General features: G+C 38.7%; 3 protein-coding genes and 1 long non-coding RNA gene across 4 annotated transcripts; 2 read left to right on the plus strand and 2 right to left on the minus strand.

Moving 5' to 3' along the window:
* The first annotated feature begins 2179 nt into the window (after positions 1-2179).
* On the plus strand, positions 2180-6593 carry LOC143451678 (regucalcin-like). The gene is made up of 6 exons (XM_076952395.1): positions 2180-2981; positions 3244-3422; positions 3804-3971; positions 4806-4986; positions 5386-5537; positions 6211-6593. Exons 1-6 carry the CDS (start codon positions 2729-2731, stop codon positions 6259-6261), a joined length of 984 nt encoding a protein of 327 aa, XP_076808510.1. The 5' UTR covers positions 2180-2728; the 3' UTR covers positions 6262-6593.
* A 617-nt stretch (positions 6594-7210) lies between these two features.
* Positions 7211-7890, plus strand: LOC143452732 (uncharacterized). Its single transcript, XR_013115095.1, has 3 exons — positions 7211-7346; positions 7434-7626; positions 7826-7890. It is a non-coding gene; the product is annotated as an uncharacterized LOC143452732 (long non-coding RNA).
* On the minus strand, positions 7343-10047 carry LOC143452731 (uncharacterized). The gene is made up of 5 exons (XM_076953788.1): positions 9813-10047; positions 9639-9741; positions 8778-9396; positions 8399-8589; positions 7343-8283 (listed from the first exon to the last, which is right to left on the minus strand). Exons 2-5 carry the CDS (start codon positions 9712-9714, stop codon positions 7343-7345), a joined length of 1827 nt encoding a protein of 608 aa, XP_076809903.1. The 5' UTR covers positions 9715-9741; positions 9813-10047.
* Positions 10048-11145: 1098 nt separating this feature from the next.
* On the minus strand, positions 11146-14159 carry LOC143452730 (uncharacterized). Its single transcript, XM_076953787.1, has 5 exons — positions 13925-14159; positions 13751-13853; positions 12890-13508; positions 12511-12701; positions 11146-12395 (listed from the first exon to the last, which is right to left on the minus strand). Exons 2-5 carry the CDS (start codon positions 13824-13826, stop codon positions 11455-11457), a joined length of 1827 nt encoding a protein of 608 aa, XP_076809902.1. The 5' UTR covers positions 13827-13853; positions 13925-14159; the 3' UTR covers positions 11146-11454.
* Between the last annotated feature and the right edge of the window lie 268 nt (positions 14160-14427).

Genomic DNA, 14427 nt, shown 5'->3' on the forward strand with positions numbered 1-14427 from the left:
ATAATAATAATAACGTAAAATAAGTATTAACTCTTTCTAAACCAGCTCCATCAAAGCTTTGCTTTGTAGTATATTTTAACCAAGGCATTGCCTACGAGAACAAATTGAGAAATAACAATGTTATTTGCGCAAAATTTATAAAATTTATAAAAGCAAAATTGTTATTTTTGTTTTGGTGCTAAGAAGCGCGAGGCCCAACGTAGTCGCATCGCTAGCATTGGCCTAAGGCCAATGCGGTTCTAACAAAAAGAAAGTGTTGATTCTGACGACTGTACTTCCTGGTGCCAGTTTACCAGCCCGTCTGTTTGCTTACCTCATTTGCTCTTTAGGAACCTAAATGCTCCTACATGGCGAGGAATGCAATTTCGCTCAGTGCCAAGTCGCGATGTGCTGAATCCATGATTCCATTTCTTTTTTTGATAAGCGTTCAACCACATATCGAATGAGACAAAAATGTTTACGGACCATAGTTTTGTACGCTTTTTTCCGTCGTTATTCTTTGCAAACAAACTTAGCAAAGACAAATGACAAGCAAAAACTAACGGACAAAGTTCCATCGGGAACGAAAATGAGAACAGCTGATCTTGCCCATAGTCGTCCTATGGCAAGCACTGAGATCGATCCACGCTTGTAGAAATGAGGCGTTTCTTGTTGTTTCTGTTCCAAATGAAGCCTGTCAAACATCACAGCAAGTTGACGCGCATTGAAGTTGAGTGATAGAAAATAATGAAATTTAAGCAAACTTGTCTCTTCTCTCCTCTAGCTAGGCTGGACTATTTGTGTTACGTTCTAACAACAGAGCGAGTCTCTCCGAGGTAATAATTTACAACTTTTAAAGCTCCCCAACTAGACTGTTGATTGCGTTACTTCAATAAACCACAGGAGTTGTAAAAATTCCCGCCATAGTAAATTAATGAAACCATGTTTAAACCTCACCGCAATAAATTGATACGTGACGCCCATAAAATGATTTATGTTTCTATGTGGGTGACACTCCAAGGATCATAAAAATCTTAGAGGTTGTAGAAAGGCTTTGGCCATACTTATCGGCACAGATTCTTCTTGGTAAATGAGCGTAATCATATAGCGAGGTAGATTTGATGAGTTTGCCATCACCGTACTTCCAATACACATTTTATGAAAATTATGGTTCAAATCATTTTATTAACAAATAAATCCCTATCAAGCAGTGAAAGACGGAGATGTCAGTAATATGATTAATCACCCACTTCGTATAACGTGATTTTCAGCTTCAGTTTTTCAAAGTTCTTTCTTAAATGTTCATTTATGTGACGTAACTAACTTTTTATTAGGCCACGTAACGCAAGGTGGTATTTTTTGCCGAATAACTTTGCTGCTTTTCCCCTCAGCAGTTCCATTCGTACAGTATCCAACCAGCCTTCGAGCGGCGCCATTCAAACATGATAACTTATAATATAAGTATACGACGGCCAAGTTGATTGTCCTGGTTTACACTGGTTTATAGTGTACCATAAATATTTATAATATTTCAATCTGACTCTTAAGAATTATAAGAAGGATGCGAATACTGTCTAGAGTTATCCTAGACTTCAGTCGAATAGGTTACAGCATTATTAAACACTGAAATTCTGATTAATTTCGCTTTTAATGCATTTTATTATTACTTCGGTCAACACGAGAAAATACAACAATATTATTGTCCAAGGAAAAGGTTTTAAAAACTCAATTGTCGACAAGCGCAACTCCTTATATCTCACGAACAATTAAAGAGAACGACCAATTCGTTCTCGATCGTACATATTCGTTCCAATTTTCCAACTCTCAGTGTGTCTAAAAACATTGCATGCAACGGTACATGTATACACTGACGGAGGAAATTAAAGAAACAAAACAATGACAATATACAATAATAGTGCGTTAAATGACAGATACATATTTATAACAACACAACTTGGAAGACAGTGGAAACAGCGTCTTCCAGACCTGCCAGTCAGGGCAAAGATACGCTAGTTTGTTTTATACGCTTAGCCTACAGTATATAAGCCATACAGAGTTGTTGCTCGTGACAACAATGAAACTGCTGGTTGCGGTTACGTCCTGACTGCTGAGCATAAAAAGGTAAACGTTATTCATCAACTGCTGCTTGATGACCGTAAACCAGTATTTGCCTGGTTTTGGAAGGTAATGCTGGCTCGTAAGTTATTAACACCGAGAAAGGTATTTGGGTGACTATTTGTTTAGCCGCTAGCGCTTTAGGCGAGCGTAAGTACATAAGCCACGGTAAGACCGGTTTTCAGTTGATCAGTGATTACCAGCAATGAAGATCTTTCAAGTGTGGTTAGACGCAAACTATTGCAGCATCGCTGAGGAGATATAAACCAATTCAATTGCTAGCATGTTTATGGCATTACTATAATTGACTTTCCATAAGATTATATTTCCATGGTAAAGATTTAACGAGCAGCAATATAAATCGTGCAACTCATTCAACTTAGAGTTATTGCAGCATGAAGCTATTGATACCTGCAGCTGCATATTAAGCAGTGTATGCAATTTAAATGTACTTTGAAATGAATGGTCTCTTAAGATAGCAATAGTCGAGTTTTTGAGGTAGATAATATTTTCGAGTTTCCAAATTCAAGCAGACTAAAATTTCAAAAGTTATATTCTGTAATTCAAGCAATTGCTATCGAGTATACCGCTAAACAGCTAACTTGAACAGTAACTGAATTTCAAAGATAGAACCATGTCATTTTATCGCAAATTTGGACCCATAACTCAGTTACAATACATAACTATAGTTGAGTTTTTTTTAAAAGATAGGTTGCCCATGGCCATGGCCCCCAAAGTGCAGTTAGTCTTGAAAAACTCTTGCTTGTTGGGGGAAGGCCCCCACTGGGATGACAGAACCAATACACTGCTGTTGGTTGACCACAAGTCACGTGCCGTTCTTCGTTGGAATCCAGTCACCGACGATTTGAAAACAACAATTGTGGAAGGTTTACTTGTTTTTATAAGGAATTTGACATGAAGTGTTCGTTGTTTTGGCTCATAAACAACGCCTTTTAAATGGAGTAATCGTAAAAAAACCGGCATAACAACATCATGCGCGTTAATCAGATTAATTAAACTGGTTCTAGCCGAATGAATAAAGCTTAATGCAATCGCTTATACAATAGCCTACCTAATGGAGAGTTTTACTAAAATTAACGGTTAAATTAAGAGGAAACTAAAAATCACTACAGTTGACAAATTTTGCAGATCCTACCGTTGGCTGCGTGGTGCCACGGAAAACTGGCGGATTGGTCGTGGCAGCAGAACATAGGTTCGCATTTCTCGACGAAGAAACCGGTAAAATGCAGACTATTCAGGAATGTCATACTGAATTTCCAGCAGTAATTTTCAACGATGGCAAATGCGATCCAGCTGGACGATTTTGGGCTGGTTAGTTGTAACTTGAAGGGAATCGTTGGCTTGCGTATGTAAATGTAGCTTGGATGCGTATTTCTCTTAACTTAAAACCTAATTGGCTTGCAACTTGGATGCTCCTTTTAAGTTTTCTCTAATACCTCCTATTATATTTTCCAAGTATTTAAACGGTTTTCTTCGTCTATTTGTCAAACTCTCACTTATCTTTCACTTCGAACCTTAGTTTATTAGCTTCAGATCGGCATAACATAAAACACTGTCCCATCAATCATTGTGTCATAAATGTAATATATTCACGATTAACCTACTATTCCTTCGTAAGACATATTTCGAGAACTACCATTTTTTAATTTTTAAACCAGCTTAAACGGATTCGTATTATTTTGTTTCAGGCTCCTTCACCGAACCCAGATCCTGATAATCCCCCTCCCAACGATGGCGCTCTTTATTGCCTGTCGACTGACCACACTATGGACTTGAAGGTCGATCAGGTGTGCATTTCGAACGGTCTCTCGTGGTCACCTGACAAAAGGACTATGTACTACTGTGATTCATTTAAGGTGAGTGCTTGGTTACGTAAGACCAGTCATTTTAATTTGTTGCAAAATATAAAGTACAAAATAAATATTACGAGATTAAAAAGCTTGTATGAGGCTTAGTTAAATTAGCAAAATAAAATTTTTGTATCAGTAATTCCTAATAACCAAACAATAAATGCAAGTATAGTGACCAATTGCAGCTGTCAAAAAGGCAGTGAGCTTTTCGTGTTTTGTACATTGAGTTTCTCGATCCATGTAGTTCTTAATTAAACAGATGGAGGCATGTGCAGTGTTGCATTTAGTGCGGTAGGATTTCAGTTGTAACAAAACGTAAACTATAATAAATAGCATATTAATTTATAGTTATGTTATAATATGTTTGCTTTTCACAGTACACCTGAAGAAGCGAGCTTGCGAAAGCTCGTTTCGAAAAATATAAAGTTAACCTTAAGAGTGCCAAACTATATCCTGTTTCTTATTTTATTTTAAAATTTGGTTAAAACGGTTTAGAAAACATCAGTTATAATATGTATAATACATATATATTATATATTAAGTATTTATATATGTAATACTATATATTGTCATGTATTATATTTTAAGTTGGTTGTAAACTATTGAATAATAATCTAACAAACTAACATTTAAGTTGGTGAAAAAAGTCACAATTTTGCCCGTTTTGCGTATATTTTGTATAGGCCTTGGTTATACGTTGGTTGAATATTCTGTGGTGTTTTTTGAAAAACATATTGTTTTTGTATTTTATTGGTCGTAGCAACAATATGCCAAAATATGCTTATTTTCAAACTGTTTGTTTCCTTCAAATGCTTAAGGAGTTAATTATTTTTTTCATAGTATACCATAGATGCTTACGACTATGACGTTGACACCGGGAACATCTCCAATATGCAAGAGGTTGTGAAATTTGATCGAATGACAGATGGCATCCCCGACGGTCATACCGTTGACGTTGATGGGAATTTGTGGGTCGCAATGTTCTCAACCGGACAAATAATTAAAGTTGATCCTCGTACAGGTTGGTTTGTATGTTTTTAATGCTGATGTAAGTGGTAACTTTGCATCTCATTTAAAAGTATAATCATAATGATAACAAAACTTTTGCAGTCAGTGAAATAACATAACGTCTATTTAATGAAAACATATATAAGCAAGTGTCGAGTATTGTACGATTCTGTTGGCAATATAAGCTTATTATGGCACATTTTAAGCCTGCGAGAGCTCACTGCTTGAAGTTTTAACATTTTTGCTTTGTGCTCGAATAGCGTCTAATTCTGATAGCAGGTTTCTGTTAAAACTATAATCGCAATATATAATTACATGACTTTTTGTAGTAATTTTTAATCATTTTTCATTCGTTCATTTTTCATTCATTTCATTTTTCGATTAAAATAACAAAAAATTTCATTTTCTTTAGGTACAAAACTGGAATACCTAAAAATCAGTGACACTGTTCTTAAAACTACGTCAGTTTGTTTTGGCGGACCTAATCTAGACGAGTTGTACGTGACATCTGCTAGAAACGATCCTTTGAAGGGCAGACAGGATATGTCTGGTTGCACATTCAAGGTATTGGACGATTAACCCAAAAAATTTATTAGGCCTTAAACTGATAAATTCAAAATTTAAAGAACAAAATCACTTTTTATTGATCTTTTCCATGAATGAAAGTCATAGACAAAATTTTACGAAATTTGGGGGTAACTTTAGAATTCACGGCTTAGGTTAAAATCCACCAACAATAGTCTCCGATATTATAAATTCATATCTTTCTGTATGCAAAGTCTCCCGAATAGCTTTGTTATAAATTTAAAAAAGCTGTTTATTTTGGCAAAGATATTGCGACAAACGGCGAGTTGCCGATGTAATTTTCTGCATAAAACCACTGCTAATACGTGTATATGGGGACGCTCAAAATGGCGGTAATGACAATGACGATAACCAGTGTTTCCATTTCTGTTATAACTTTGAGAGTTTGGGTTAGTTAAATTTAATAAAGCTGAAAAATTTATCAGAAAAATTAGTTAAAATATTTATTAGGGTATATAGTAGTTGGATTATGCTGGGGTTGGGATTAAGATCGGATTCTATGTTGTCATATATTGTCATGAGCTATTGTTATAACAGAAATGGAAACATTGGTTGCCGCCATTTTCTATGCGCACCCATATACATAGAAGTATTGATAAATGCTATATTAGAATGAAGATTTTTATTCTTTTGCACAATTTATTTTTTACAGGTAACCGAGCTGGGCACGAAGGGATTACCGGCAAATGTATATGAAGGTTAAGTTCAAGCAATTGTAAATGGAAGCCTCACTTTCTCATTTGTTTGTAATAATTTTACTTTTAGTCATTGTAAAAAAGCCAAGATATCGTTAATACTGTTAATCTTGTTAATTCTGTTAATTCTGTTAATCCACAACTGAAGAATTTTTCGATTTTATTATTGTTGCAACTGTGAACCTGCCTGTAAGCGTTGCAATTGAACTCGAAAGTTGGAAAATTGATTTTATATTAAAAATGTTTTATACCAATCTTTGGTTTTGTAAATCGTTTTGTACGTTTTGTCGTCACTATTTGGTTCGAATGGTAAATACTCCAACAAGATTACATATCACATCGCGAAACGGATTTCCCGGGATGCTGGTTTTGTTTTGCTCTATAATATCAGAAACGTCATGTTGGCGTTTTCCACCTTTAGACCCAAAACCTAAAATCTTTCCGAAGCCACAGTTTGTCTCAACTATTAAGCAAACAGCGAAGCGGATGCAATTTCGCGAACCTGTTTATTTAACTTATGGGTGTTTTCATATATCTGATATAAAATCGTTTACGACAGAAGGCTTGCCGAAAATGGGTTTAATGGGTAACAGTTTATTTGCAAAACTGGTAGGACAGTTATTGTTTTCGTGCTATAATGAAGTGCAGGTAATTTTCTGATAGAATGGAAGCGTTTTAAAGTTAATACAAATGTAAAGCAGTATTATTTTATTAAAATGTAGGCTACACAGACAAACAATGGAAAACTTTATAAATAGTTTAACAAAGGACAAAGTTCGGCTGGCTGGTAACGCTTCTTGTGTTTGCTGGGTTGGCGCAATATCTGGAAACGGTTATGGTAGCATCTACTTTGAAGGCCAGCGGCTAGGTACTCATAGACTGGCATATATGTTGTTGGTACAAAAATCAATTTTACCGCTTCCAAGCGAGCTGCACGTAAGCCATGCGTGTCATTGCCGGCTTTGCGTCAATCCAATCCACTTGAGTTTAGAACCAGCTGACGTTAACAACGCAAGAAAACGATGCAATCACTATAGATATTGCCTTGGCCATGGTGCTTATAAAAACTGCCTTTTCTGGCCTTAAGCATTAGGTACTGCAATAGTTCTTTGGGTTATTTTTGTAAGTTTCTACAACTGTTCCGCCCAAATCATGCTGTTTAAACCGTCTTCCTTTGCAGAATTTACGTCTTTGACGAGCCACTGGAGTTTTTCTTTTCAGTAGAAGTTGCGTATCTGACGCCTGGAACCCCGCCATCCGTTTTGTTGCTGGGGACCCGTTTTGTAGAGGAATGCCCGAAACATTGCAAGCCATGGCAACTCCGCTACCAAAACCATTGTTTCGGCATAAAACTGCAAGATGCAATCGACCAGGTATGGTGTTTTCGAAATGCCTGCCTTTCGGCAGCGTTTTCGAAAATGTAGCGTTTACACTTTCGCACTTGTTGGTGGTATTACCTAAACGGATTTTACCCAAAATCCGTTGATTGAAGTATTTGGCAACGGTCTGTAGGCAAAGCGTTTTTGATTCGTCATTTAGTACAAGACCTACTTTGTTATTGTTCCATAACAGTGGTCGCGAATTACCACGGCAAACGAATGAAAACCGCCGACATTGACTGTGATTATTTTGCAGGCAAGCTAAAACAGCTTCTGTTGCGTTCTTTAGCAGTTTTGTCACAGTTGCAATATCATTCCCGTGTTTTTCGATACAGGCTTTGTACTCTGCAAACAACCTTGACTGGAACTCGATGGCAAACTTTTTTCTCGAACGTGCTGCGATCACGCTGTTAGTGGCATCTTTTGGAAAAAGCAAACCCAGGCGAAGCTTTCGAAGACGCCGACCAAGAGACCGGAAGGTATGAACACAACATGTCTGGCGTTTTACGGGTTCTGCTTGAGATGAATGCATTTGCTTGGAAAAGCCGTCAAAAAACTTTGAATCGTTGTCAGTTGTGAGAACGTCTACCGCCAAGCCATCGCATTGCAAATCTTCGGCAAGTTTTTTCCCGAGGTCGCGTTCCATGTTGCCTGCAAACAAAGCAGAAATGATTACGATCGCTACTACCATAAAAATGGCTGCTGTGTCATTTAATGAATCTATATAAATTATATAGAATGCACGTTATGATTATTTGTACTGTACCTGGTGGAACGCCGAACGGAAAAGATTCATCTTTATTTGCAGCCTTGCTGGTCCTGCGATTTGTTTCCTTGCTTTTGAAACCGACGGCAATTATCTTTTTTTGTGGCGTCACATTTTCAACCAGAACACTAACCACCTGTGTCGCAGGCTGAGTTGGTTGATTGAACGCCGCTGCAAGACTCACATTGAATCTATAAAAATTGTGCGTAAGTATGACAATTATTCCAAGTTGACGCTAATGCTGTCAAAAATCGTGTTATGTGATAGGCCTGAAGTTAATTGCCTTATAACTGGCAACGGAAAATTACCTGTTTGTTTTTAGCCGCATCTATATCTTGCGTATCTTCGGCCATTTAAAAGTGTATGAATGTTTGCTTACCGTGCATCGGCTTCAATTGAGATTTTCGCATTTGCAGGAAGTCCGGCTCGAACGTTACGACTTTTCAGGTCCTGGCGCAAGTCTTTCAATTGGCCTTTGTTGTACCTGGTCACCGAGTCAGAAACTTTTTGGCAATACTTCGACAGATTTCTGGTGGTTGGTGTTGGAATGTCCAGACAGCTAAGGAAAGCTTGCGCTAAACGCTCGCTTAGGCCGGTAAGTAAAACACCGAGTGCAAATTGAAGATTTGCTTTGCTGGTTGCGTGCCACAGTTTCCGATCCAATTCCACTTTCTCAAAAGTCGAAAAGGGTTGCGAAACATAGGTGCACTGCAGGCATCGGAGTTTTATAATCGAGCCGCAGCCTCGTAGATCTTCACTGCACACTTTCAGATCTATCTTGCATCTCGGCGAATGACGCTTATGTTTGCGACAGATTTCCGTCACCAACTCTTCAAAACGAGCGCAGCTGAAAATGCGATTGCCTACAAAGCTGAAAGATCCTTCTTTATATTGTGCAAGCTCACTTATTAGAGTTGTGCCTTTCGATAGTGACCTTAGACAATGGTGTGCAGCGATATCGCCTGTCTTCGTGTCTGTCAACGATAACATTTCCGAATCTATGAGGTACATATGAATAACCGTAAGTAAAAAATTCATTTCAAATTCTCTACATGCAATTGTCTGTTCGTAAGTCCACGCCGCGTCATTTCAAAAATCCGGCCCAAAATATACATTTGCTAGCAACGTACTAGTTATGAAAGAAGTTATTTATCTTTTCTCACATTTTTTCCAGTCACCAATCATTCTAATACGGTCCCCATCAATAGCTGATGCAGGAAATACACAACTTCGCACTAACCTGATGATGGTCGCATCCATTTCAGCGTCGATTCATCACAGCTGACATTTTGTCCGGGGTAATAAGCATGGCCCATTGTAAACTTGTACTGCTTACGTTTCTTCTGAAACGGCATAATATCCAGCTTAAATGTACGTTTAAAGTTCAACCAGTAAATGCTGAAATGCGGTATACCTGCTCTTTTTATAGGGTTCCATATCAGCCGGGCAGCCGCTGCAATTTGGTTCCTCCCATTGATAATATGCTCGGTTTTTATCATATCAACAGGTGTGTTTTGTCTACGTTAATGCTAGACGTCGTCTTCCTACTATTTTCCTGCGAGCGTTCCTAAGATAATCTGGGCAACTGACATCGCATAAAATCGCCTTTTTGCGAGATCCTACTGGCGTATTGTTGAATTATAATCTTGTTCCAGGCTTCCTGCGTTTCGCCATGTCGTACACAACGCATAGATTTCCAATGGGACTAAATTACTTGTGGCTGGTCCAGAATTTTAACCTTAATTGATGTCTTTTAACCAATTAAGGATGTCTGTGCTCGAATCGCCACCTAGCGGTTAGTGTAAATTTGCTCTATTTGATAAACGTTTGAGGTCTCTTGGAGGAAGGTGACCAATCTTTCGCGCACGTTGGACTTTCAGTTGGTATGTTCTAATGCAAGCGTCTTTAAACTTAGACAGTCGGATTAAAAAATTCCCTATAAGGGCTCAATACCCTATATAAAGACAATTTTGAGCCGGCAACACAGTGATTATTACGTGTTCGTACTCAATGCGTCATATTAAAAAAAGTAAGAAATTTTCCGGTCCAACGCGCATGTGACGTCGATGTGAACTAGTTTTGTTGTTGTTTTGGCGACAGCTGGTTCCAGGTTTAGGCTAAATTGTACATTTTTTGAGGGTTTGATTTTTCGGTTTTTAGGAGTATTTGTGCTAAATTTTTAAGTTCAAAACTTGCTGTAAAGTTTAGGTAGCTGTTATAGAAAACTGAGTACATGGATTTTGTCCAAATTAAGACTGCAGACAGGCCTGACCTAGATGACATTGCAAGCCAAAATTCAGTGTAGGTTTATGATGTGAATTTGCGACAGTAGCGTCTTGATTTAATGTACTTTGCATTGAAAAGCCTATCTCGTTGAAATGGGTCATGACCCCTTAAGCCAAAAACTTATTATGAATGTAAAACTCAGTTTTTAGGCTTACTTAACTTGCTAGCTTGTCTTTGGGCTAGGCTATTAACTAAAATTTGATTGCACTCTTTCCAGAAATACTTTTGGCTGGCTTTTTTGTATTTAACGGCGTTTAATTCTTTGTTTATTTATTTTATTTGCAAAACTGGTAGGACAGTTATTGTTTTCGTGCTATAATGAAGTGCAGGTAATTTTCTGATAGAATGGAAGCGTTTTAAAGTTAATACAAATGTAAAGCAGTATTATTTTATTAAAATGTAGGCTACACAGACAAACAATGGAAAACTTTATAAATAGTTTAACAAAGGACAAAGTTCGGCTGGCTGGTAACGCTTCTTGTGTTTGCTGGGTTGGCGCAATATCTGGAAACGGTTATGGTAGCATCTACTTTGAAGGCCAGCGGCTAGGTACTCATAGACTGGCATATATGTTGTTGGTACAAAAATCAATTTTACCGCTTCCAAGCGAGCTGCACGTAAGCCATGCGTGTCATTGCCGGCTTTGCGTCAATCCAATCCACTTGAGTTTAGAACCAGCTGACGTTAACAACGCAAGAAAACGATGCAATCACTATAGATATTGCCTTGGCCATGGTGCTTATAAAAACTGCCTTTTCTGGCCTTAAGCATTAGGTACTGCAATAGTTCTTTGGGTTATTTTTGTAAGTTTCTACAACTGTTCCGCCCAAATCATGCTGTTTAAACCGTCTTCCTTTGCAGAATTTACGTCTTTGACGAGCCACTGGAGTTTTTCTTTTCAGTAGAAGTTGCGTATCTGACGCCTGGAACCCCGCCATCCGTTTTGTTGCTGGGGACCCGTTTTGTAGAGGAATGCCCGAAACATTGCAAGCCATGGCAACTCCGCTACCAAAACCATTGTTTCGGCATAAAACTGCAAGATGCAATCGACCAGGTATGGTGTTTTCGAAATGCCTGCCTTTCGGCAGCGTTTTCGAAAATGTAGCGTTTACACTTTCGCACTTGTTGGTGGTATTACCTAAACGGATTTTACCCAAAATCCGTTGATTGAAGTATTTGGCAACGGTCTGTAGGCAAAGCGTTTTTGATTCGTCATTTAGTACAAGACCTACTTTGTTATTGTTCCATAACAGTGGTCGCGAATTACCACGGCAAACGAATGAAAACCGCCGACATTGACTGTGATTATTTTGCAGGCAAGCTAAAACAGCTTCTGTTGCGTTCTTTAGCAGTTTTGTCACAGTTGCAATATCATTCCCGTGTTTTTCGATACAGGCTTTGTACTCTGCAAACAACCTTGACTGGAACTCGATGGCAAACTTTTTTCTCGAACGTGCTGCGATCACGCTGTTAGTGGCATCTTTTGGAAAAAGCAAACCCAGGCGAAGCTTTCGAAGACGCCGACCAAGAGACCGGAAGGTATGAACACAACATGTCTGGCGTTTTACGGGTTCTGCTTGAGATGAATGCATTTGCTTGGAAAAGCCGTCAAAAAACTTTGAATCGTTGTCAGTTGTGAGAACGTCTACCGCCAAGCCATCGCATTGCAAATCTTCGGCAAGTTTTTTCCCGAGGTCGCGTTCCATGTTGCCTGCAAACAAAGCAGAAATGATTACGATCGCTACTACCATAAAAATGGCTGCTGTGTCATTTAATGAATCTATATAAATTATATAGAATGCACGTTATGATTATTTGTACTGTACCTGGTGGAACGCCGAACGGAAAAGATTCATCTTTATTTGCAGCCTTGCTGGTCCTGCGATTTGTTTCCTTGCTTTTGAAACCGACGGCAATTATCTTTTTTTGTGGCGTCACATTTTCAACCAGAACACTAACCACCTGTGTCGCAGGCTGAGTTGGTTGATTGAACGCCGCTGCAAGACTCACATTGAATCTATAAAAATTGTGCGTAAGTATGACAATTATTCCAAGTTGACGCTAATGCTGTCAAAAATCGTGTTATGTGATAGGCCTGAAGTTAATTGCCTTATAACTGGCAACGGAAAATTACCTGTTTGTTTTTAGCCGCATCTATATCTTGCGTATCTTCGGCCATTTAAAAGTGTATGAATGTTTGCTTACCGTGCATCGGCTTCAATTGAGATTTTCGCATTTGCAGGAAGTCCGGCTCGAACGTTACGACTTTTCAGGTCCTGGCGCAAGTCTTTCAATTGGCCTTTGTTGTACCTGGTCACCGAGTCAGAAACTTTTTGGCAATACTTCGACAGATTTCTGGTGGTTGGTGTTGGAATGTCCAGACAGCTAAGGAAAGCTTGCGCTAAACGCTCGCTTAGGCCGGTAAGTAAAACACCGAGTGCAAATTGAAGATTTGCTTTGCTGGTTGCGTGCCACAGTTTCCGATCCAATTCCACTTTCTCAAAAGTCGAAAAGGGTTGCGAAACATAGGTGCACTGCAGGCATCGGAGTTTTATAATCGAGCCGCAGCCTCGTAGATCTTCACTGCACACTTTCAGATCTATCTTGCATCTCGGCGAATGACGCTTATGTTTGCGACAGATTTCCGTCACCAACTCTTCAAAACGAGCGCAGCTGAAAATGCGATTGCCTACAAAGCTGAAAGATCCTTCTTTATATTGTGCAAGCTCACTTATTAGAGTTGTGCCTTTCGATAGTGACCTTAGACAATGGTGTGCAGCGATATCGCCTGTCTTCGTGTCTGTCAACGATAACATTTCCGAATCTATGAGGTACATATGAATAACCGTAAGTAAAAAATTCATTTCAAATTCTCTACATGCAATTGTCTGTTCGTAAGTCCACGCCGCGTCATTTCAAAAATCCGGCCCAAAATATACATTTGCTAGCAACGTACTAGTTATGAAAGAAGTTATTTATCTTTTCTCACATTTTTTCCAGTCACCAATCATTCTAATACGGTCCCCATCAATAGCTGATGCAGGAAATACACAACTTCGCACTAACCTGATGATGGTCGCATCCATTTCAGCGTCGATTCATCACAGCTGACATTTTGTCCGGGGTAATAAGCATGGCCCATTGTAAACTTGTACTGCTTACGTTTCTTCTGAAACGGCATAATATCCAGCTTAAATGTACGTTTAAAGTTCAACCAGTAAATGCTGAAATGCGGTATACCTGCTCTTTTTATAGGGTTCCATATCAGCCGGGCAGCCGCTGCAATTTGGTTCCTCCCATTGATAATATGCTCGGTTTTTATCATATCAACAGGTGTGTTTTGTCTACGTTAATGCTAGACGTCGTCTTCCTACTATTTTCCTGCGAGCGTTCCTAAGATAATCTGGGCAACTGACATCGCATAAAATCGCCTTTTTGCGAGATCCTACTGGCGTATTGTTGAATTATAATCTTGTTCCAGGCTTCCTGCGTTTCGCCATGTCGTACACAACGCATAGATTTCCAATGGGACTAAATTACTTGTGGCTGGTCCAGAATTTTAACCTTAATTGATGTCTTTTAACCAATTAAGGATGTCTGTGCTCGAATCGCCACCTAGCGGTTAGTGTAAATTTGCTCTATTTGATAAACGTTTGAGGTCTCTTGGAGGAAGGTGACCAATCTTTCGCGCACGTTGGACTTTCAGTTGGTATGTTCTAATGCAAGCGTCTTTAAACTTAGAC

Source organism: Clavelina lepadiformis, chromosome 4 (genome assembly GCF_947623445.1).
Source record: "Clavelina lepadiformis chromosome 4, kaClaLepa1.1, whole genome shotgun sequence".
NCBI classification, from domain to species: Eukaryota; Metazoa; Chordata; class Ascidiacea; order Aplousobranchia; family Clavelinidae; genus Clavelina; species Clavelina lepadiformis.

What these genes read in the sequence shown, in the direction of transcription:
- LOC143451678 (XM_076952395.1), top strand. Translation starts at nt 2,729, where the DNA reads ATGTCATTTTATCGCAAATTTGGACCCATAACTCAGTTACAATACATA. An exon ending in ACTACTGTGATTCATTTAAG is followed by an intron (nt 3,972 to 4,805) that starts GTGAGTGCTTGG and finishes TTTTTTTCATAG; the next exon opens with TATACCATAGATGCTTACGA. An exon ending in TGTCTGGTTGCACATTCAAG is followed by an intron (nt 5,538 to 6,210) that starts GTATTGGACGAT and finishes TATTTTTTACAG; the next exon opens with GTAACCGAGCTGGGCACGAA.
- LOC143452731 (XM_076953788.1), bottom strand. Translation starts at nt 9,714, where the DNA reads ATGGGCCATGCTTATTACCCCGGACAAAATGTCAGCTGTGATGAATCG. An exon ending in ATGGATGCGACCATCATCAG is followed by an intron (nt 9,397 to 9,638) that starts GTTAGTGCGAAG and finishes TGTACCTCATAG; the next exon opens with ATTCGGAAATGTTATCGTTG. An exon ending in TCCGTTCGGCGTTCCACCAG is followed by an intron (nt 8,284 to 8,398) that starts GTACAGTACAAA and finishes CTTTGTTTGCAG; the next exon opens with GCAACATGGAACGCGACCTC.
- LOC143452730 (XM_076953787.1), bottom strand. Translation starts at nt 13,826, where the DNA reads ATGGGCCATGCTTATTACCCCGGACAAAATGTCAGCTGTGATGAATCG. An exon ending in TCAATTGAAGCCGATGCACG is followed by an intron (nt 12,702 to 12,889) that starts GTAAGCAAACAT and finishes CAATTTTTATAG; the next exon opens with ATTCAATGTGAGTCTTGCAG. An exon ending in TCCGTTCGGCGTTCCACCAG is followed by an intron (nt 12,396 to 12,510) that starts GTACAGTACAAA and finishes CTTTGTTTGCAG; the next exon opens with GCAACATGGAACGCGACCTC.